The following is a 22,426-nucleotide window of genomic DNA, read 5'->3' as shown; positions in this document are numbered from 1 at the left end:
GCTGGTCAAGAATGGGGTGGGTGGGATGGATAGGGTGAGGATGGACATTTTAAGCAGAGGATAGAACATTTCTAGAGGAAAAGAGGGAGAAAGAACCTGAAGGTTTGAGGGTAGAAATGGGTCCGCTTGGCTTTAAAGATGATGGGGTGCTATTAAGAGATTTTAAATAGGAAATTAGCATTTTTACTAAATTTGATGTTTTTAAAAGATTGCTTTAGCAGCTGTATGGAAAAAAAGTTTAGACTGTGTGTAAGGTCTGTCAGGGAGATGGGCAGACTGGAGGTAGTGAGAATAGTGAGAAGATTGTTGTTGTGGTCCAGGGGAGAAATGACATTGATCCGAGCTAAAGCAGGAACAGTTGGAATGGAGAAGATGAATTGAGAGGTTTTACACAGACAATGAGCAGATCTTGATAATGGATTAGATGTGAGATGAGTAATGAAGAAGAGGTCTAGGATGACTCTGGCATTTCACATTACTAGAGCTAGGGATTGGTGTGAGAAGGGCAGAAGTGTAGTGAAGACAGTACAGATGTCCCTCGGTACCCGCGGGGTTCTAGGACTCACACCCCTTCTTTAGGAAAGAGATTGGGGTGGAGATAAAGATTTCAGAGCTGTAACTATATATAAAGTCATTGTGTGTGTAATCAAAGGAAATGACACTTGAAAGTGCCATGTAAGTATTGCCTAATCACGTGACAAATAAGTGGTAGAGCTGGGTTTTCTGACTCCAACAGAGAGCTCTTCTACTCACTGAAGTATATTCCTGTGACAATATCATGGAGGCGATTTAAGCAGTTGGGGGAGATGTTTAAGATCTCTTCAAGTCCTGAGATGGAATGAGTTAAATGTGAAGCACGTAGCACACACGATATGTGTTACATAAGTATTGGTGATTATTCTGTAAATCCACAGAATCTTTGTGGTTTCTGCTAACTTTGGATGCAAATACTGTTTAGGTATATCAATACTGTAAATTTGTAAAAATGTATACAGAAAAAGCAAAATTAACAAAAATGCAAGGCCGTGTTTTATATATGTCTAATTATTTGTAAAGAGGTTTGCCAAAAGCAGTAGGGGGGATTGCTTGGATAGAACCACATGTAGTTTCTTTAAAGATTTGGTTAAAGAAAATGAAGATTAAATTAGCTGAAATTCAACAGGTTTTCTGCTATAAAAAGGTAAACAGACAAAGACTAGGGCATTTGATGTGAAGACAACCTCTGTATTGCATGCTCTGCCAAACTTAACAGAAGAATTGGCTTAGAAAAAGCGCTGTCTGCCTGCCCCTTGAGCTTTGATTAGCATCTGAATGGTGGAACTGAAAAAGAGATGAAACCAAGCATTCAAAATGAGGAGGACTAATGGATTTCCTGCGGATTGGTTTAGTATTGTAGATACTCAAGTTCTGGAATATGCCAGAACTGATCTGGCTGACTGTAACACTGAATCCAAGCTATAATGCTTGTACTGCTGTCCTAAGCTCAGCGTTAATACAAGTTAAAAGCTCAACCACTTTGCTTATATTTCCTTCTTCATCAACAAAGTTGGATGGTTTGTTGTGAGGATTAAATGACATTACATGAAATAACATAAAAGAAAACCTAATATAGTGCCAGGCACCTATTGTAAATGCTCAGTCTGTTCCCTTTCTCCTCACTCCATGGCAAGCACAGTGATAGTTAAACTTTATTCCTTCTCTCTTAATCCTTTTGGGAAAGTATCAAAAAGCTGCCTCAGTTAGTTCAATACTTCCTATGTTAGCCTGGGTTTCCTAGACAAGCCTAGGAGCTAATGCTATACCAAGTGTATAATGCCAGGGTAGGAGGAGTGAGGATGAAGCAAGGCAGAGAAGATGGGATGGCAAATACAAGGTGATGCATTATTGAGTTGTAAACACAGCCAAGTGACCAGAGGTGTCTCTGGACAAGCCATATGGAAACACTCACTTTCGAACAGTATGCTGTACAGAGGAAAGGGGAATCATTAATCTGTTCCTTTTCCCTATCTCTTATCTTCATTGGTTAGCATTTGCCTCCTGCCCTACAGGGTTCTGCTTCTCAGCCCTTTGTGCAGCTGATGGGAACCCAGATCCTGCAACCTGTGAAGCAGCCCTTCAGTTGAGTCTAGAAATGGTGGAAGGTGCCAGGACCTCTCTGAGTCTAGTTGGACCAGGTCTGGTGCCAAGCTGCTGCAGCTCTTGTGCAGCACTGGGAGCTCAGCCTCTCCCTCCAGGTGAGGCTGAGACAGCTGACAGTGTTAGGAGGTGATGCAGGTGGGGCTGTGAGATCTCTGGAAGATCAAAAACTGGGTTCAATGCACAGCAGGTTCTTTATAATGGTATCTATTTCTGAAAACATTTTCTTTTAAAATGTTAATCCTTGTTTATATAAACATCTAGTATAGCTCCTTTATAGTAGATATTTCCCCACAATCTGAATTTTATTTTACTATCTCACTAATGACAGCCAATGCATCATTTGGTGATGAATTCTCTCAGCCCTTGAATGTGAGTACGCAATGCCGCAAATGTTTCTGCTAAGAGGGCAACGACTACCTCCTTGTCCTGAGCTGAAGTTCTGCTAACTGGGGTGCACTTCACTGTGGTCTTTCCACTGCCATTTATTTCGCCTTCTGGGACAAAAGGTGGGAAAGTGCTGGGTTTGTCACAGAGAAACAAAGGAATAATGATCGGATTGTAAATGCAAGAGTTCTCATGAACGTTCCTTCAAGGAAATGCTGAGCAAACCAAGGGTGATGTTTATGAGCAGCAAAAGCAGCAAAAGGACATCACTGCCACCTGGGAGGAATGGCCAGCAATTATATGAACGGGAGTTGGGAGAAATGATGGTTGAGGCCTGCTGTGGCTGCAGGCAGCGTGAAGGGCCAGGTGTGTACGTATGCCAGACTGTCCTCGTCACTCCTCCATGAATGCACTCCCCTTCTCTGGAAATATCCTTTTTATAATCCCCAGATCCTGCCGATTCTTCCCTTAGGGCCTACTATATCTTACCCTCTGACTTATGCTTTTGTGATTATTTCCATCTTTATCAATCTCTGCTTTAAAAAATATTGCAGTTTGTAGCATTTGATTTAGCCTTCACTTCATACACTGTTACAGATTTAATATATATATTTACATACACATAGATGTGGCAGACTTGTTTCTCCAAGTAGAATGCTGCTCCTTGTGAACGAAAATTCATGTTTTAAACCTCCTCTGTATCTCCCACTGAATTTAGTGCAGGACCCATAGCAAACATTCTATAAAACCTCTTCCAATAGTATCTCTTGTCACTGAACTCTACCTATCTAAACTCAGGAACTGAAAAAAAAAAAATTCTGATAATTTTTTTAATGAATCCTTCAATATCCAAACTTTTGCTATTTGATGTTTAAAACTTAAGAGCCAAATAGATTTGGAAGTCCTTGCTGTCACTGTTTGCTGTTGGAACTCTCTCTATCCAAGCTCAGGAACCAAATAGATTTAGACAGCATAGGATATTCTTCCTTCCAGGTTCCTGTTATGTTTCAGTGATGGGATCAGCATGTGTTACACTGCGTCTCTAGCTACAGCTCCTTCTCTCTTGACTCCAGTATAATAATTACACTCAATTATTACAGTCATAATTAATCAAGTGTAATTGTACTGTTACCACTATTGTGAGGGCTGTGGCCAGGCAGGAAATGTGACCTAGGGAATACACTTAAGTTTTGAAATAAAACATGCATTGGCTTGAATTCTAGCACTTAATTGTCTATGCATTACTCTTCTCACCTGTAAAATTGTACAAGTAATATCTATTCTTAGGATTCTTATACAGAATAAAAATAATGTATGTAAAATGATTGGCATATATAGTATATATCAATGCTGTAGTATACATCAATGCTATTAATCATCTCATTCAATTCTGACAAATATATGTTTTTTCCTTCTTTAAGGCAACCAGTCAGCCAGTTTTTATTGAATAACTTCTATAGTTTAGACACTGTGGTCTATGGTCTGACTTTACACATGATCTTGTTGATATTCTTTTTGATGTGGGTTGGTATAACATAAATGAAATTTATACCACAATTTTATGGTGGAGCAAGGTTTAGATCTTGGATTTTCTTTGTTTTTAATTTTCTCTTTGAGAGAGAGAGAGCGCCGAATCCTAACCACTAGACCACCAGGGAGCGATATTAATTTTATCTTTGAATAAACTATAGTCTCTTAAATAGGAAATGCCTTTTTGTCATAAATTTAAATCTTTCGCTTTTTTATTAGCATAAATTGAGTGCTATTGTCTGATCAAACCAGATTTTCTCCTTCCATTAAAAATTCTTATTTAAATCATTTATTTACATGAAATGTAGTAGGAATGATCTGAATATTATACTTTGTAAAGGCTGTATACTGACTGAGTGGATTGCACAAGTGGGAAAAATCCCAGGTGGGGTTTTTTGTTTGTTTGTTGCCATTTTGAATAGTTTTCATAGTCTTGCCTCTGTCATCCTCCTAAGAACCTGTCAGGTGGGAAGCATAGTGCTAGATATAGGAGGTTAGGTGTATGGGAAAAGAAAAACAAAGAGATGAATCAGAGATGCATTGATAGTCCCCTAAAACACAATTTGGTTGGAAGTATGTGTGGGAGAGGGACAAATGTACCAAATGAAGGGAAGTTGTGTAGTGTTGGTGGGTAGTAATGGGAAGAAGAGGAAGGTGTTAGGCCTTCAAATCTCCAATTGTCTGACATCCCAGCAGGTCTGGAGGCACAGGGATAGGCTGCAGGGTAGAAACGACATATAAATCTTCAAAACATGTAGACATCACTGGGAACTGGTATCAAATTATTTAAACTGCTATGGATTAAAATTTTAAAGAATTTCCATCTTCATAACAATAGATACCTCAAGAAAAGTGCTTTGCCCGCCAAGAGAGTAATGGGCAGGGATGTACTGAGAATACACTGCTCCTAGATGAGAGTGGTCATTATCTCAGTCAGCCATGGAGCCTAATGGAAAAAATACCTGATTATGGTAAGTGTATCGTAGCTGCCAATATTCTTTTATGGTTTAAATTGCTTACAAATGTTATTTAGCTTTTGGGGATTCTGCACTGGTGGCAATGGCAAGCAGACTCCAGTGAAAATAGACCCATGGGGAACGTATATTTTAGTCGCCAATTAGAGTATCCAGCTAGTGCACCATGGGACACATTATTTATCAGTTTATATCACCCATTTGTGCTCCTTTGAAGGTTGTGTTATGGATGATACAATATTGTCTTTTATTGATGTTTAACTCTTGAATGGGTAAAACAAATTTCTGTATGTTAGAGATGCATGAAAAGCATTATGTGAACTGTAAAACATTAAGGATGTAATACACTTTTATTTTGTTAACTATTTTTTTGTTCTCAGGCTTTTAGGAGACATCAATATGTACATAAATTTTTACTGAATAAATATTCAGTAACTATTGAGTAAATGCTAATCTGTATGTCAAATTTTTAAAAGTTATTTTTTAAAAAATGTGATATGATCTAATATGATATTGATCTAATGTGCATGGATGGAAAGGCCACTATATTTACATCAGGAAGAGGAACAGGAAGAACATGCTCCTTTCTTTTAAAGAACTGACCACATATCACTTTTCTTGCAGCTTTTAGTCAAAACTCAGTCATATCACCAGATGTAGTAGCAAAGGAGGTTAGGAAATGTAGGGTGCCATGTACCTAGCTAAAATTCTTATTACTATGGAAGAAGGAAGACATGGATTTGGGGAGACATCTAACAGTTTCTGCCATGTGCACTCCATTTCCCATCCATGAAACAAATGCACTCTCTCATCAGGTTTCATTCCTCTCATAGTCTATTGTACGTGGGCGATGGGAAGTCAGTTCTCTCCCCAAGTCCTGATGTGGCTTCTTATGGTTGGCACATCCAGTCTGAAAGCTAATTTGTCTGCCACCTTCTAACCCTGACATATATATCCTATATATATACACACACACACACACACACACACACACAATGGTAAAGTATGGATGTGGTAATACATCCAATAGTCTGTGGTAGAGGAGAAGCAGAATAAGACACTCCATTTTGAAAAGGGAAAGATAGGAAACCCAGCAGTCACTGGTCTGTAGCGACTTTCAAATCCTGTGTGTAGGAATCATGAAGATTTTTTATCCTGGCAGTAGAAAAAGGTCTTTGTTAGCCCTCCTGGCAAGCTTGCCCCACCGCCCTCAGGGAGGAAATCACCTGTTCTTCCATGGTTCTTTGCTTTGTCCTTTGGGAAGTTCCTTATTGTCTGTTATTCTCCATGGCCAAATCTAAAGTGGGCTTTGGAAAGTGTACTGATTTTCTTGGGGATAGATAGCTTTCAAAGCTGATTTCCTGCTGGTGCAGGTAAGGGAGCCTGAGGGGTTTTCTTTGAGTTGAACAATCACAGGCTTTTACAGTTCAGGCTTTTGTGTGTGTGTGTGTGTGTGTGTGTGTATGTGTGTGTATGTGTGTGTATAAGTACTACATCTCTTAAAAAGTCATTGGGCTTTTTGCCTATTTGTGCAGATTAGTTCCAAGTGCAAGTAACCATAGCCAAACATAGTTTTTTTTTTTTTTTTTTCAGCTAAAAATGCTGGATTTTTATTGTTGGCCTTTGTGCTGTGCAAATCTCTCAGTTTCTTAATCAACAGGGACAGTTATCTTGATGCTTAGGTGAGAAGCTGATACCTTTAATATCTTGATTGCTGGGCTGGCTCCCATTAATTTAATGGGAACTCTTGGGGTTTTAAGTTTATGTTAGTTTAGGCTACTGTTTTAATTGTGTTCGTGTAGGATATAGAAGAATCTGGCTTTTAAACCCTGTGAAGCCCCACTTTACCAGATACACAGTCAATTTAGATTTCAAGCTGTATGTGGTGTGAACCTTCCTCCGTAGAGCTGCCTTCCACATCTGCTTGAGACTGTTTTATCTAGGCTGAATTTATTTCTCTGGAAGGACTTTGTTGAAAGCAGCAAAACATAGCCAGCACATACGAACATTCTTACTTTTTTAAATCACTTCCCTTCGAGCTAGAGGCTTGGTTAGAACTTTCAAGGTACTGTCTCTCAAGGTGACAGTTTGACTAAATGTCATGGCAAGAGACAGCAGTTTTTCATCCTACTGTCTGTTTTGTTACCACCTGGTGTTCAACCTCTAAGTCAGTGCCATATATTACAGGTTCTGTTAGGGTGGCAACTACTTGTGGCCCTCAAATTCTGTGTTAGGACGTGGGTTGAGCTATTGATATTATAACAAAGACCCAAATGACAAGGGCCTAATCAAAATAGAAGTTTACTTCTCTGCCACATGACAGTCAGAATATAAGCAGCCCAGGACTGATAAATTCCATTGTGTTGGGGACCCAGGATCCTCCTATCTTGTCGCTCCAGCATCCCTCAGGTGTTGCCCTTGTTCACATGATCCAAGATGGTGCAACATCACCACTCTGCATTCTAGCCAGTGAGGAGGAAAGAGAAAAAGAGAAGGCCCTTCCTTTCCATTTAATGACTCTACTGTTGGTTGGCGTTAACCAGAACGTGGCTGTATGTCCACATCTAGTTGCAAGGAAGCTTAAAATATGCAGGATGTTCAGGTAAAAATTTTATTAATAGCAAAAAAAATTATTAATAAGGAAAAAGGGGGGAACAGATTTTTGGAGTACCGTCAGCAATTTATGCCACAGAATACAGGATACACATTTGGATCTTAAAGAACAAGGACACAAAAACAAAAACAAAACCAAACAAATAGAAAACCTTTATCACCATACTGAAAATTAATAGTTGGATAGGATGCCTAGGGTAAAGTACAGTACCCTAGGCATCAAAACCTGACTGCATACTATATAAATCTAACTGCCTTTTAGTAAATTTAGTCTGCAGTTTGCCTTTCAGAGACTACAGTGAATATGCTCATGTGTTTTACATTTGAAACTGTGTGTTTAAAAATTTATTTCTTCACCTGTGAGTTTTTTTTCCCTCATTAATATTTGATGAGGTATAAAGTGCAGAGTAGACTCAAAATAGCATTGAGTCTCAGGCTTTTCCAGCAAAGTTCCCCTAATTGCAGTGAGAGAAAATGTGTAATGTACTCTCAAACTGGAAATTTCTTTGAGTACTTAAGTCTTAGCTAAAGAATTAGTAGAGGTTTTGTATTCTCCATTTCCTACACACATTCTATAAATATATTTGTTTTTAATATAAAAATGTTTGAATTACTTAATAGTTTTACCAAATATATAGTTGACACTCCAGGAAGATGGGCAATATTTTTTCGTGGTCTTTCTTTCACGTTGATGCATACCTCTTTGGGTATGCATAAAGTAGTTGACAAGATTGGGTAATTGGGTTTATAATGCTCACATTGTATATTTTATTTGTATTCATTAGCACTCATTGATGAAATTAGAAGCTATCTGATATGGCTACTGGTGGCAGCTGTTTTAAGGGCTACCTCCTTCTCTATTTCTTCTGCCCTTCCTTATATTCTCAGTGTTTGCCTTCTCAGCCTGCTGCCTTCCCATAACTGATTTCTCATTCTTTGAGTCTGTAATCTAATGTCACATTTTCCGAGAAAGCACTTTCTTAACTATGGCAGACAGACTTCAAGGTGACACCCAGGGTTTCCTGTCTCCTGGTGCTCCTTACTTTGTGTAATCTCCTAGGCTTGAGTCAGGCAGTACCTTTGACTCGCTTCCAATCATTAGAATAAGGCAAAGGTGGTGGGATATTATTGCCATGATTACATTTTATGAGACTTGGTTTTAGCAGGCTGGCGTGAGAGATTCTCTTGGTGGTTTTGAAGTAGTAAGCTGCCACATTGTGAGAGGGCCATATGGCTAGGAACTGAGGGTGGCATCTAGGAGCTGAGAGCTGGCCATCTGCCAGCAAGAAAACAAGGACCTCAGTTCAGAGCTTCAGGCAGCTGAATTCTGCCAACAACTTGAATGAGCTTGGATGACGACTCTGAACTCCAGCTGAGAGTGCTGCCCAGCTGGTGCCTTGATTTCAGCCTGATGAGACTTTGAGCAGAGCTCCTAGCTATGCCATGCCTGGACTTCTGACTTACAGACACTGAGATAATATTATTAAATATGTATTGTCTTAGGTCCCAATTTTATAGTAAGCTGTTACACAGCTAAAGAAAAAGAATATAGACATTAAGAATACTGTGCTGCTTGGGAAAAAATATCTATTAATACATTCCATGTCCTGCCTCCCTTCTTCGTGGGCGTGGCTGCCAACATTTGGAGCAGCCTTGTCCAAGGGTACAATCCAGAATCAGAGATATAATCCAGAATCCAGTCTACATGTTTCAAATTCTGTTGAGCTTTCTTGTCTGAGCTTATCCTGCAAACAGCTGATTTAAATATTATCATTGTATGAAGCTGCTGGACTTTGCAATGTCTAGAGACCTAAGTTATTAGGACTGGCACTTTGATAAAATTCTATTATGTCTGTACAGGTAATATAAGATAGCTCTTTTAAAAGAATAGACCTAATAATCATTATTAGAATTTACCTTAAGTGAAAAAAAAGCATGTTTATTTGTTGATTCATTTTTACATTTCACTTTTTCCCCTCAAAATCCTACCTATTCAAGAGACTTCTGAAATAATATCTTCTCCCTCCTTGTTATAACTATACTTTTCTTCCCTCCTCTTACTTGGGCAGATGTCTTCCATCTATTTTACCTTAAGGCTTTGAAACTCAGAGTGTGGCATCTGCATCACCTGCAATTTATTAGAAATGTAGATTCTCAGTTCCCACTTGGAATCTCATCATCAGAATCTGTATTTTTATAAGGTCCCTATATACAGTAAGTAATTCATACATACATTAAAGTTTGAGAAGTGCTGTTCCAAATCTCTTTTTGGTGTTTAATAGTGTTTCATGTTGAATTGCAGTTATTTTCATATTTGCTTCATTTCCTGCATTAGGTGATAAATTTTCAGGTGTCAGGAACTTAGGGTTTATTCTTTATTTCTCTTGCAGTGCCTAGTATGGTATCTTACAAATAGGTGCACAATAAATTATTTATTAAATTAAATTGACCCTAAGATTTCTTCCTGGTTTCTGGAAAGCTTTAATTCATACAGTTAGCCTCAAATGACTGTTGTCTAGGATATCATTTTGTTGATAAAGCAGGAACCTTCATAATCTACTTATAGACATTAGACATTTGTCAGAAAGGGGAAGCTAGTGGCTTAGATGACTCATTACAGTTCAGAAATCTCTAATGACATTTTTATTCAATTCCTAATGCTCAGATTGTTTTCTCAGAATGTACAAATGTAATTCCTGACTCTTTTAGTATCCATGCTAATGGATCACATTTATCTATTTCCTCTGACCTTCAATTCAAGAAGAGGATTAAGTGCATTCTGTGCATTTATCAAAGATACTTTGTTCTCTAATGTTTCTCTAGTACATTCATGTACTAAAACTTCTCAGAGAGAAAGCCAGCTCTCCTAAATACCTGCTCTTGCCCACTTGCCAGGGATCTTTTTACTTCCCTCTGATCTCATCCTAAAGGTAGTAGACAAATTTAAACTGGCCAGAATTGAGTGGGGAATGCTATTTGCATTTTCTGTTCCTAATACTTTGTGAAATAATGTAAAGCTCTATGAATGATATTCATTTAGCTTTCTAAAAGGCAAACAATCTCTAAAAGTAAAGCAAATGTATAGAAATTTATTAGAAAGGTACTTTCATTTCATATGTTGTTATACATAAATTGTATGTGTGAGTGTGTGTGTGCACACGAACGTGTGTGTGTGTGTGTGTGTGTTTAGAAAAATATGATTTGTTAATTGTTCATTTGGGGGGGCTTCTGAAATTATTATTTTTAAAAATCTGTTAGCATCCTGAGTCTTGTTGAGACTTTTTCATGGTCAGTTCTGCCTCATTGTGCTTAGCAAGCATGGCAGTATAAGATATTGGAGTCATTTCATAGAGTGAATTGAAATGTACTATTAAAAATAATATAAAAAATGTAATTCTACTGAATCTGTTAAAAATGTCCCATTGGAGTAGAATCTTTTTTTTCTTAAGTTAAATTCATGTTGACCTGGGAAGTTAAGTGACATGCGCAACCTTGCTCTTTCAAACCTGATTCATGTTTTTATTTCACTGGCAATCAGATTACCTATAATTGTTCTTAGAATCATCACAATATGAAATTTTTAGAATTTTAAAGCTGATGCTTAGGGGAACCTTGGGATCATCCACTTCATCTCTTACCATACGCAGGAATTTTCTCTACGACAATGATTTTCAAACTTCTTTTCTGAACCCTAAGTTGTTCTTTCTTAAAGTAAAAATCTTACCAAAAAAATAAGGCGCTGAATCTGTTGTGCTTTAAGAGAACGATGAAAGGCAGATAGGTTCTCTACCTCCCACACCTGCCCCCTCATTGTGAGGTAACTTAGGCAGAAGAACTGAAAATCAAGGAAAGGTAATTTTTTACAAGGTTAGATGACAAGGCCAGATGTTATGTTCATGGAAATTGTATTCAAATATATAATTTTAAAATATGGTTGCTATTCACGATGAAGCTTCTTACTTCTGATGATGCAGAGCCTTGGTTTTCATAGGCCTGTTCTCAGAGGAGCCCTGGAATTTCATGGGGGAATCCTTAGAGGATGCTGGGGAGCCTAGTGGTGAAGAATCCCTGAAGCACCTCCAGTAGGAGCCACTTTTATGTTTTTTACATATTGAGCCTCAGGACTGTGTTTGGGAGGAAGGAAGATGGTAAAAGTAGTGGTATTATTTGTGTGTGTGTGTATGTGTTGGGGGGACTCTAGGGTGAGAGGGTCCACTTCCAAAATAAAGTATAAACATCACTGCCCACTGCTGCTTCCAAAGTTTGGTGCTGGCACTGTGTTATAGTCACTTGGAGAGTTAATTAAAAATGTAGATTCTGGGTCCCTCCTCTGGAAATTTCTGATTCACTAGGTCTGGGGGAGGGCCTGGGGATATGAATTAAAAACATAACAAAATTAAATAAATAATTTAATAAACATATACTATTATTAAGCATAGAATGAGACCCCCCCTTTCCCCAAGAGCCTATGTGGTTTCATTTAGAAAGAACTTTACAGGATGATTTTTGAAAATTCTGTATATAATTGGGATAAGTGAGTAATAAGAAAAAAAATCATAGGATATTAGAAACTTACTGATTTCAGGATGAGAGTTGAAATATTGTCTAGTTATTGCACCTCTCATTCTGAGATTACTTTTTCTCCTTTTATTCTTCCCTTCTTGGATCTTCTCCTACCTTCCCTTCAAAATTTTAAAACAAAACTGGTGTTAATGAAATCTTTTCTATTATAAGAATTTATAAAAGTAATTCTATTAACCAACAAATAAGATGCTTTTTAAACTCTGTGTTATCATTTTTTACATATTTAACAATAAAATATATAACATATATCATAAATCCCAGCTCTACCTGGAAATGAGAGTGGGTCAATGACTTGCTTGTGAAGGGCTAGAGAACTGTAGGGACCTCAGTGACTTTGTATTCTAGGTCAATATTGATTTCAGAAATGGAAGTGTAAGGGATGGTAACATAGTAGTAGCGCTTTAAAAAGAGAATTGTTGCCATTTCCTGAGACTAACCCTGATTTGGTCAGGATCTTGACAGGAACCAGATGATACATTCAGACAAGATAATTGGGGAGAGTATGGTAGAGGACAGGAAGCATGAAGGAAGACTACAAGGGACAAGGCAGTACTCTAGTGTTAGTAATCATAGGGGGACCCATATACCACTAGCTGTCTGTGTAAGAACTGGCTGCCTGATAGGAGCTGTGGCCTTTGGTAAAGGGACACAGCCCACCAATGGACTTGGTGGGGAAGGAACCAGGACAGTAGATACCCTTACCTCATTCCTTTCCTGCCCTCTAATGTCTTACTGGTACCTTCCATTATTGAGCCTCATTGGAAGCCCCATGGCAAGGGAGCCCATCCTTGCAGCCCATGACAGTCAGTCTCCCAGTGTACAGGGTAAGCTGAAGATCGTGAAGAATCAATCTGGCGGAAGAAATTAAAAAATATTTGGCAGAGATCTTTAGTATGCCTTTGGGTAGTATCTTTCATCTTGCAGAGACCAGGGTGTTCATTTTAGAGGATAATGTATTAGCTGGGATGCCTAATCAGGTGGTGTTATAATATTTATAAAGCATCCCTAAATTCTAGCAACTGTTATGCTGATGGTTCTGCTCCAAAGGGCTATGTCATAACCAGGGAACAAATTCACTTCAAGTATCTTTGTCTTTGTTTTGCCTGAACTGACTTTTTCTCCTTTCCCTTCTCAGTCTGGAAAATTCTAATCACCCTCAAAAACCCAGGTCAAATATAATTTCCTGTATGCAGCTTTTCCTGTTTCTCCTCCATTCCCCTCTGGCTAATCTTTATTCCATTTTTCCTTTGTAATAGTATTCCATTGACTATTTATTTATTTATTTATTGAGACAGAGTCTCGGTCTGTTGCCAGACTAGAGTGCTGTGGCATCAGCCTAGCTCACAGCAACCTCAGACTCCTGGGCTCAAGCGGTCCTCCTGCCTCAGCCTCCTGACTAGCTGGGACTACAGGTGCCCGCCACCACACCCGGCAAATTTTTTCTGGTTTTTAGTAGAGACAGGGTCTCACTCTTGCTCAGGCTGGTTTCAACTCCTGAGCTCAAGCTATCCTTCCACCTCAGCCTCCCAGAGTGCTAGGGTTATAGGCGTGAGCCACCCCGCCCGGCCCCATTGACAGCCTCAAGTTTCTTGTTTTTGTTTTAAACATTTTTGCCATACACACTGTTTGACCTTTAGTTAGGTGTCCCACAGGGGTTTGTCAACTAAATGAAGTTTTCAGAGGGCGTTGGGTTATTGATATACTACCATATACAGCCACCAGCAACAAGGGAAATTTTATAAGCACTTTGGAGAGTAGGCAGGTGAGTCGTGTTGTCATTTAAGTACTCTCTTCCCTCACTCCCTCAGTTTTTTGGAGTTGAAGCCTCTCTAGTTGTGGGAGAAAGACCATAGAAAAAAGCCTCAGAGTTTCCAAACGGATTAATTACAATGATGCAGAGGATTGGACTCTTCCCTAAATCCAGAATTTGGCTAATTTGTTTTTTATTTTGTTGGCCTATGTGCACTATTTCACTGTAGTTCTTTGAACATCTGGTATTCAAGAGGGAGTGGCCCAGTGCCACCCCTATGAACCGTAGTAGTTTCCTCAATTAAGAGAAGAGCTTCTCTCAATGTGCTATACCCTTAGATGAACTATGGGAATAAAAAGGCCGGAGACATTGGAGTGGAAGTCAGAGGAAGACAGCACAATGTCCCATCATCACATTTCTCCCCTTTCCTTTCCCTGGTTAGTACTTTAGAGAAATATATCTTTGGTTTTCCAAGTGGTTTTGTAAGTCAGAGACTGAGTAGCTTAGTCTGGCATTGCAGCCCCAAGCATTAACTATATATACTGTGTATTAAGCACTTTAATTGAAAACAGATATGTTTACATAAATATTTTTATGGTATTGGGTAAGAATAAACGAGTCAGGTGGACTACTCAGAGATGAGGCAATAGACTACATAGCTAATTATATAGATTAGGATAAGATTTCTGGATTGCTTTTAAAAGTGGTTCATCATTAATGGATTAAAAAGTGAGGTTCTCCTCTCCTTCTCTGTCAATCATAGAAGCGTATACTTCCTAGTCCCTGGAACACACTGCTGCACTTTCTTGTTCTTAGGGTTTTTACTGAATTAATAATCTCTTTAATGGAATTACTGAGGTGTGTTTCTTTCTTGAATGTGGAAGAAATATCTTTCTTCTCATCAACCATCATTATAATTAAAGATCCATTTGGGGGAGAGGAATTTCTTTTTGTGGACCTGAGTTAGTTATTATTTATGCAGTGCCTGATCTCTTAGGAAACAACTCAGCAAGGCCACAAATGGTCTAACAAGTTCCTATGGTGTGTCAGAAACTGTTTTCTAGAATAGAAGGAGGAGAGTTAAAGTAGGGCAGATGCTTTCTTGATGTGGTGTCTACTAACTGGATCAAACTAGAAGAGGATTGAAAAAGGGACCAGAAACCCCAGTGGCTCAGTTGTGGTGACACACTGATAGCTGTCCTAGTTTTGGGGAAATGAAAGGGAGTAAATTAATAGGATATAATTAACATTAAGAAATCAAATTGAACACTAGTAAGTACTAGTAAGTAGCATCCAAGGTAATGATCATTGAAAATATTACCAAATGAGACAAAGGCAAAATATCTGTACAGGGGATAGATTTATTGGTGTTATGTAGGAAGAACAAAGATGTTAACAAGGTGCCAAGTGGGCTAGTTACAGATAGTTGTAAGTAAAAGAACCACACAAGGTAAGAATCAGGTCAGATTATTGAGTAAACTGGAGAACCACCACACTCTCGTGGGGATGACATCAGAATAACTCAAGCAAAAAGAGACAGTTTGCAAAGACATTTAGGTAATGGAAAAATTTGTCACATCTGTGAAACCATAGATTAAGGACAACAGTACTTTCTAACAACAAGAAATGAGCAATAGCCAGCTGCAAAAAGGGACAAATTTTGTGTGTTATTCCTCTTCTATTTGTGGGGGAAAATAACTTCACAAGTAAATGAGCAAAAGAAGGGCTTATTCCTGTGATGTTTTTTATAGAAAAGGTGGGGCGTGTAAGAGAAAGTCTGAAAAGTACTATGAAAACTACATGCGTTTAAAAATATAGGCTGGATTGTCTGCATTCTTGGGTTTAGGTTATTGAATGGTGTTGGTGTTACTCTTCTAATTTTTGAAAAAAATATATGGGTGCCTGCACAAGTAGTGGGAAGTTATAAATTATAATGGCATGGGCTTATTTATTTTCCTTAGGTCAGCATTACTTCAGTAACTACAAATCACTCATTAGTCATTTGTCAACATTCTAGTTGCTAGCATTCAATTCAATTTAATTCAGAGTAAGGACAAATTGTATTACAACAATTTAATCCCCTGCTTTAAACAAACATGTTACTCAGGAATTTAGTTATATTGCTTTCTTTATGAAATTTCCTTACTGGCTATATGCAGATAGAACAAGTGATAATAATATTGAAAAAATAAAAATTTCCATTTTGGCTCCTCTTGTACTCTATACTGATACACATAGGGTGATTGAGGATTCATTATGTATTACTATGAAAAGGCTAATTTGGGGATTATGAGTTTTCTTTGTGAGTGGAGTTATAAAAATATTCAACTTGATTATCTGTGTAGCAATTTATGTATGTATACTTATATGTATATGCACACACATATGCAGGTAATGTTCACTGTTGTATTAAATGTAAAACTACTACATCAAGAATAGAAGTATACTTTCCTAAATACTCAGGGCATTCAAAGGGTGTTTTAAAAAATATAGCAATAGTTTGGGGAGGCAGAGAGTCAATCGTGCATTCTTTAACGTGTTGGAAGTCCCAAACTGATTTAGGTTAAGATGCCTTATAAGGCAACTGACTTGGAGAATTTTCAAGTGGTGCTATAACAACAACACTTTATAGATACATAGTCTTTCATTGTCACGTATTATCTCATTTGTTCAAGATGTTATCATGTGGATGTGGCAATAATAATATTTGATAGACATTTTACAGATAAGGAAATTGAGGTTGAGAGAGTGATTTGCTAGTATGTGTTAAGACCTGTGACGAGTCTGAGATTTTACTCTATTTACAAGCTAGCAAGCTAGTCTGTTACTGTTTCATGGATAGTGGCAGAAGACATAAGACTCCTGAATTAGAGAGTAAGGACTTTTATTACTCAGAGTACAATAAGCACTGTGAGTCTCATGTTGATTTGAACTGGTTCCCCATTCCCTCCCTATCCACTGCGGGCAGTGTAGATACACCTGCTATATGGATGCTGTGTAAGCAATAGGGCATTGAGAAACATTGAGTTTGGAGAGTAACTGCTTTTATAGTAAGCAGAAGCAAGCCAGCTCTTTGTCAGGTGGAAGATGTTGCCTCATCCTTAAAGGTTGCCTACTGCAAACATGACCTCGAGAAATGATCCACGAAAAGAGCAGTCAGGATCTTGCATTTTTGGCATACCCAGCAAGAATGTGCAGGGACAGTAAGGTCTGGTTGTAGATTGCCTCTTAACAATAATAGTATATGGTAGAATGAAAGTGTAAACTCAGTTTTGCTGAGTTTCATTACTAAAACTCTAGTTGAAAATGTAGTAAATATAAGCCTTCCCTCCAAACTATATTTCCTTATTTATTTTTCTATTCTATCCAGGACATCTTGAAACTAGTCCTCTTGACTTATTTAATATATTCAGTTACTAAAACCAGTTTTGGTTAATATGAAGGCCAAGAACAGCAAGCAGGGCCCAGTTTTAGGAAACTTACTGAATTCAGTCTCAGAATCTCCCCTAATCTTCACTAGCTCCTGCCACAGCAAGGAGCCATGATAATGCTTTCATAAATGAAGTCCTTTATCCGTATGGCCATAGCAACATTTGCTTCAGAAGACCGAGTATATAATGGGAACCATGAAGAAATAAGGAACAGTCACAGAGCTAGTGGTGGGTATAGTGTATGGAAGAAAAAAAAAATGTAGTTTATTGTTATCTTTTAAAAGCTAGCATAGGGAAACTTTGTTTTGTTTTTCTTGAAGGATTAATTGAAATAGAATTTGACCTTGGAAAGAACTTTAGTAATATGAAATCCAGGCTCCTCATTTTGTAGATTAAAAAGTTGAAATGTAGAATGTTTAAATGTGTGTTCAAGAACAAGCTCAGACTCGGGGGTATGGGGGAGCATGGGCAATATATATAACCTGAACTTTTGTACCCCCATAATGAGCTGAAATAAAAAAACAAAAAACAAACAAACAAACAAAGAACAAGTTTCTAGTGACACAGTAAAGTGATATCAGATTGTTGTAATTATCATATGCCCAATATTGGAATGCTTCCTCCTTACCTAGTGTAATTTATAGCAGTCAGTAAACATTTGTTGGATTGCTTTGTTTTATTAATGAATAAGATATATTATCTGTCTTCAATGAATCATTTACTAGCGGAGAAACAAGATTCAATTTTTATCCATACTTGTTTTTCTTTAAGAAGCAGTTTCAAATATATCTAGTTGTACGATTACATGTTTTTAAAAGCCCACAAGGCTTTTTTATTTCTTAGTGTTAATTAAAATGTTCACATTGATGCTTTCTTAGTGTTGGGATTAGATAAGTGTGTTTAGTAGTCTTACATTTTATATAAAAATAATAAGAAAGATGGTATTTCAAAATATTCAAAGTTATAAATGTCAGATTCTTTTTTTCAGTTTCTTTCTTTTCCAGAAAAATAGGTTATGTATTATTCTACACATGATCTCAAGTAGTAGTTTTTAAATTAAGATTTGTAGCTGGATAAATTTCAAACCCATCAATTATAAAGCAAGTGAATTGGCTTGGATTGGAACTTCATCTGAGAATTCTTGGCTTGAGTATAAATTTACAGATTTGGAGAGTTTAAAATACTAACTTTTGAAGGGGAATTGAAAAGGAGAATGTATCCTTAACCTTTGGAGTATAGTCAGCTTCTAATTATCTGCATGTGTGGGAGACTATCCCCTCCTAGGTGAGAATTTCTCAGACCTGCTGGGAAATTGCCATTGCCTGGATCCAGTAGAAAAGTGTTCCACCCATCTTGCTGGCTCTTAAACCACTCTCTCTCCTCCACCCATGCAAATGGATGGAATTGGGCATCATCCACATTTCAAACAGAATCCTCCTCACCCATTAACAAGGATAATAATCAGATGAGCAGAGGTTAGGAGATTAAGTTAAAGACATTCTGAGTGACACTGGCATTCTAAAATTGGCTGTCATAATCTGCAATTCAAATGGCACCTAGTTTTTCTTTGTTATGTTGAAATGAAATGTAAAGTATCTTAATAGCCAAATAAGCTAGCCTATGGTTATAATCATTTATTTAAAATTAGTGTGGCACTGATTTTAAGCCCAGTGCTCATTTTCATTAGAGAGATCTGTTTATTTTTATCAGTTTTATTACATGGGATTTGTTAAGCTTCACAGACTGGGATAGCAGCCATAAATCTAGAAGAGAGCAGAGACTTGGGGGGTGGGTTGATGAGGTAGCTTTCAGGAGAGAAAACAGCCTGAGCTCAGATAGGACTTTATTTTGGAATGCAGAGTTTGTGGGAACTTTGAAAAGGAGTGATATCTAAACAAAGAATGAAAACATGAGATGTTCAGGCTGGTAAAGGAGTTGGGATTAGAGAGGGTGGAGAAGAGTGTCCAGGAAAGGGGAATAATGTATTTGAGAGCATAGAAGCAAGAGAGAACATAGCTTGTTAGTGAAACTGGCTAAAATAAACCAGCCATCACCCCTACCACCAATGAAAATCCTTTAATACAAAGACAGCATGGCAAAAGCAGAGGGATTTAGGGATGTACTGAAGGGTTTTAAGCAAGGTAATGACCTGATCAACTTCACGTTTTACAAAATCACTGATACTGCAGTGTATGGAACAGATCAGTAGGGGCAAGAGTTAACACAGGGTGACTGGTGAGAAGACTTTTGCAACATTCATAGTAAGAGATAATGATGGCCTTGATTAGGATGGTATTGATAAAGAAGGAAAAATCTTGGTGGGCTGAAGATGTATTTCAGAGATAATTAATAGCTCTTGGACATAAATTAGATGGGTGGAATAGGGAAGAGGGAGGAATTGACATTGAATTGAAGGTGTTTCTTGCTCTCCTTTTTCTGGCTTGGCAACAATCAACATGGTGATTCTCCCAAAAAGGATTGGGGGTTTTGTTATGATTTCCTTTCCACAACTAGATGAACGGAGGTGGGAAAAGAGGAGTTTGGAAAGAAGAGAATATTAACTTTAAGAAACATTACTCATCAAGACTGTGTAGAACAGAAAACCAAAGCTGCTACTACTGTATGGTCTGTTTTTACAGTCTATGTACATTTCTTATATTTCTTATATTTCTTATATTTTTTATAAGAAACTCTTTATTTGTTATAGTATCATTTTATATGTATACCAGTACATAAATATTTCCATCTTTTCCTTTTTTATGGTACAGTATCGTGCAGTTACATAGTGTTAGCTCTGAAAGGAATCTTGGAAATTATAGTTTTCCTCCACAGTTGAGGAAATTGGAGCTCTGAGAAAAGAGGCTGTGGTATCTGTGGAGTGACAAGTACTAGAACTCAGCTCTCCATTGCTCTTTCCACAGGACCTAACCAGCTCCACATTGATTATTACATCCCATTAAAGCAAATAAACAAAGCTGAAGACTTTATCAAACACCAATATCACAGACCAGAGAAAATAATTGCATAAATAAATATATTCTTTGCTTGACATACTTTTTGGGGGGTACAAAATCCTATTTTAAGATAACCAGATTTGCCGAAATTCAGTCTTTTCTCAGTATTGTCTTTCCTATCTTTCCATTGACCTTTTATATTGATGAACTGGAAAGAGTTAAAAATTGAGAGATCTGGTCTTAGGCTTGGCTTTTTCTTTAATAAACAGATGAACTTGTTCTACCTCTATAGATCTGAGTTTGTTTGTTTGTTTTTTAATCTCAGAAAATAAGGACGTGGGACTAGATGCCTTCACAATCTATTCCTTGCTCTGTCTTTATTATTTTGTATTTTTCCTCTCTGATTGTCTTGTCTTTCTTCCTTAAACTGCTTCTCCTTCTCCCTGGCAAGTAAGAATCTCTTAAAATCTTAGGTATAGTAAGTCAGTGGCATGTAAGTCTAGGATAGTCCTTTTTATAAAGTGAATAGAATAGGGGCAGATTTTGGTTTGTTCTGTTATGAGCCATATTTACTTTCTTTCTTTGAAAATAGCCCTTAAAATTAGGAAGAGAGGACAGAACAGGAAGGTATTGGAGCCTGGAGTAGATGGGTGTGTGGTGGGTGTAGTGCTGTGGTCTTCCAAGTAGAGGGAGCACAACCAATAAAAATTCACTGAGTTTTGGAGAGAAAATATTAGAACTTCTATTTGTATTTATTTTTAGTTTCTTTCTTTAGAAGATTCTGCTTTTGTATATACTGTCTGCCCTCCATATTCATGGGTTCCACATCTGTGGATTCAACCAACTGTGGATCAAAAATATTCGGGAAATAAAAAATGAATGGTTGCGTCTGTACTGAACATATGTAGACTTTTTTCATGTATAGACTTTTATTCCTGAACAATACAGTATAACAACTATTTACATAGCATTTACATTGTATTTGGTATTATAAGAAATCTAGAAGTGATTTAAAGTATATGGGAAGATATGCTTGGACTGTATGCAAATACTATACCATTTTTGTATAAGGGATTTGGGCATCCATGGATTTTGGTATTTGCAGGGAGTCCTGGGACCAATCCCCCATGGGTACTGAGGAACAACTCTATTTCAATAAATGACAAATCAATCTAGTATTACCTATGTGTTATTTAAAAATGAGCAGATATATGTATATATTGTGGGAATATACTTAAGCATATTAAGCTGACAGAAGGTAATGGTCAAATAAATTTGGAAACCATTGGTGAAGAGTTTGCAAAAAAGGTGAGTCAAAGGCATCAGGACATCACGATAAATATGTTCTTAATTTTTCATTTTTGCATACTATTATCACTGGAAATAAAGAGAAGAAATCCCAAACAATAATAATAACAAATACCATTTTGGTAGCAGAATTTATTTAACTAAATATCTAGCTCTTGGAGAGTTGAGGAAAAGTATTCACCTGGGTAAATATCTAATTTCAAGATGAATTTTAATCTTGTTTATGATTTTTGGGCATCGTTAAGTGACTAATTGGGATTGTTAAGTCACCTCATATACTGAAATTGATCCAGTATAATTCAATTTATTTAAACTTTTCAACTGAAGGAGCAGTAGGTGATCACATTAGTGTTTTTAAATAGATTTGGCCAAGAAATTTTAAATCCTATTTCTTGAAGGTTTTCCTTTTTGGCCATTTATTTTATTATTATTAATTTTTGTGATTATTTCTCACAGAATAAGACCACAGCTTGCCAAAGAGAAGATTGAAGGATGCCATATTTGTACATCTGTAACACCAGGAGAACCTCAGGTCTTCCTAGGAAAAGATAAGGCATTTACTTTCGATTATGTGTTTGACATTGACTCCCAGCAAGAGCAGATCTACATTCAATGTATAGAAAAACTAATTGAAGGTTGCTTTGAAGGATACAATGCTACAGTTTTTGCTTATGGACAAGTAAGTACCATATTATTTTCATAGGAATTGTAACTTTTCAGAAGTGTCAATTCAGTTGCTCTTTCATTTTTGTTTCTCAA

At 37.3% G+C, this 22,426-nt stretch overlaps 1 protein-coding gene across 10 annotated transcripts in view; it reads left to right on the top strand.

The window, feature by feature from the left end:
- KIF21A (kinesin family member 21A) overlaps nt 1–22,426 on the top strand; it is a 135,412-nt gene that overhangs the window by 47,016 nt on the left and 65,970 nt on the right. For all 10 annotated transcript variants that reach the window (XM_069491336.1, XM_069491335.1, XM_069491332.1 and 7 more), the window contains exon 2: nt 22,124–22,346. In XM_069491336.1, coding sequence (XP_069347437.1) covers nt 22,124–22,346 — 223 coding nt within the window. The remainder of the gene's footprint in view (nt 1–22,123; nt 22,347–22,426) is intronic.

Source organism: Eulemur rufifrons, chromosome 16 (genome assembly GCF_041146395.1).
Source record: "Eulemur rufifrons isolate Redbay chromosome 16, OSU_ERuf_1, whole genome shotgun sequence".
Taxonomy (NCBI): domain Eukaryota; kingdom Metazoa; phylum Chordata; class Mammalia; order Primates; family Lemuridae; genus Eulemur; species Eulemur rufifrons.
Note: the sequence above shows the minus strand (reverse complement) of the source record. Positions and strands in the feature narration are given on the sequence as shown.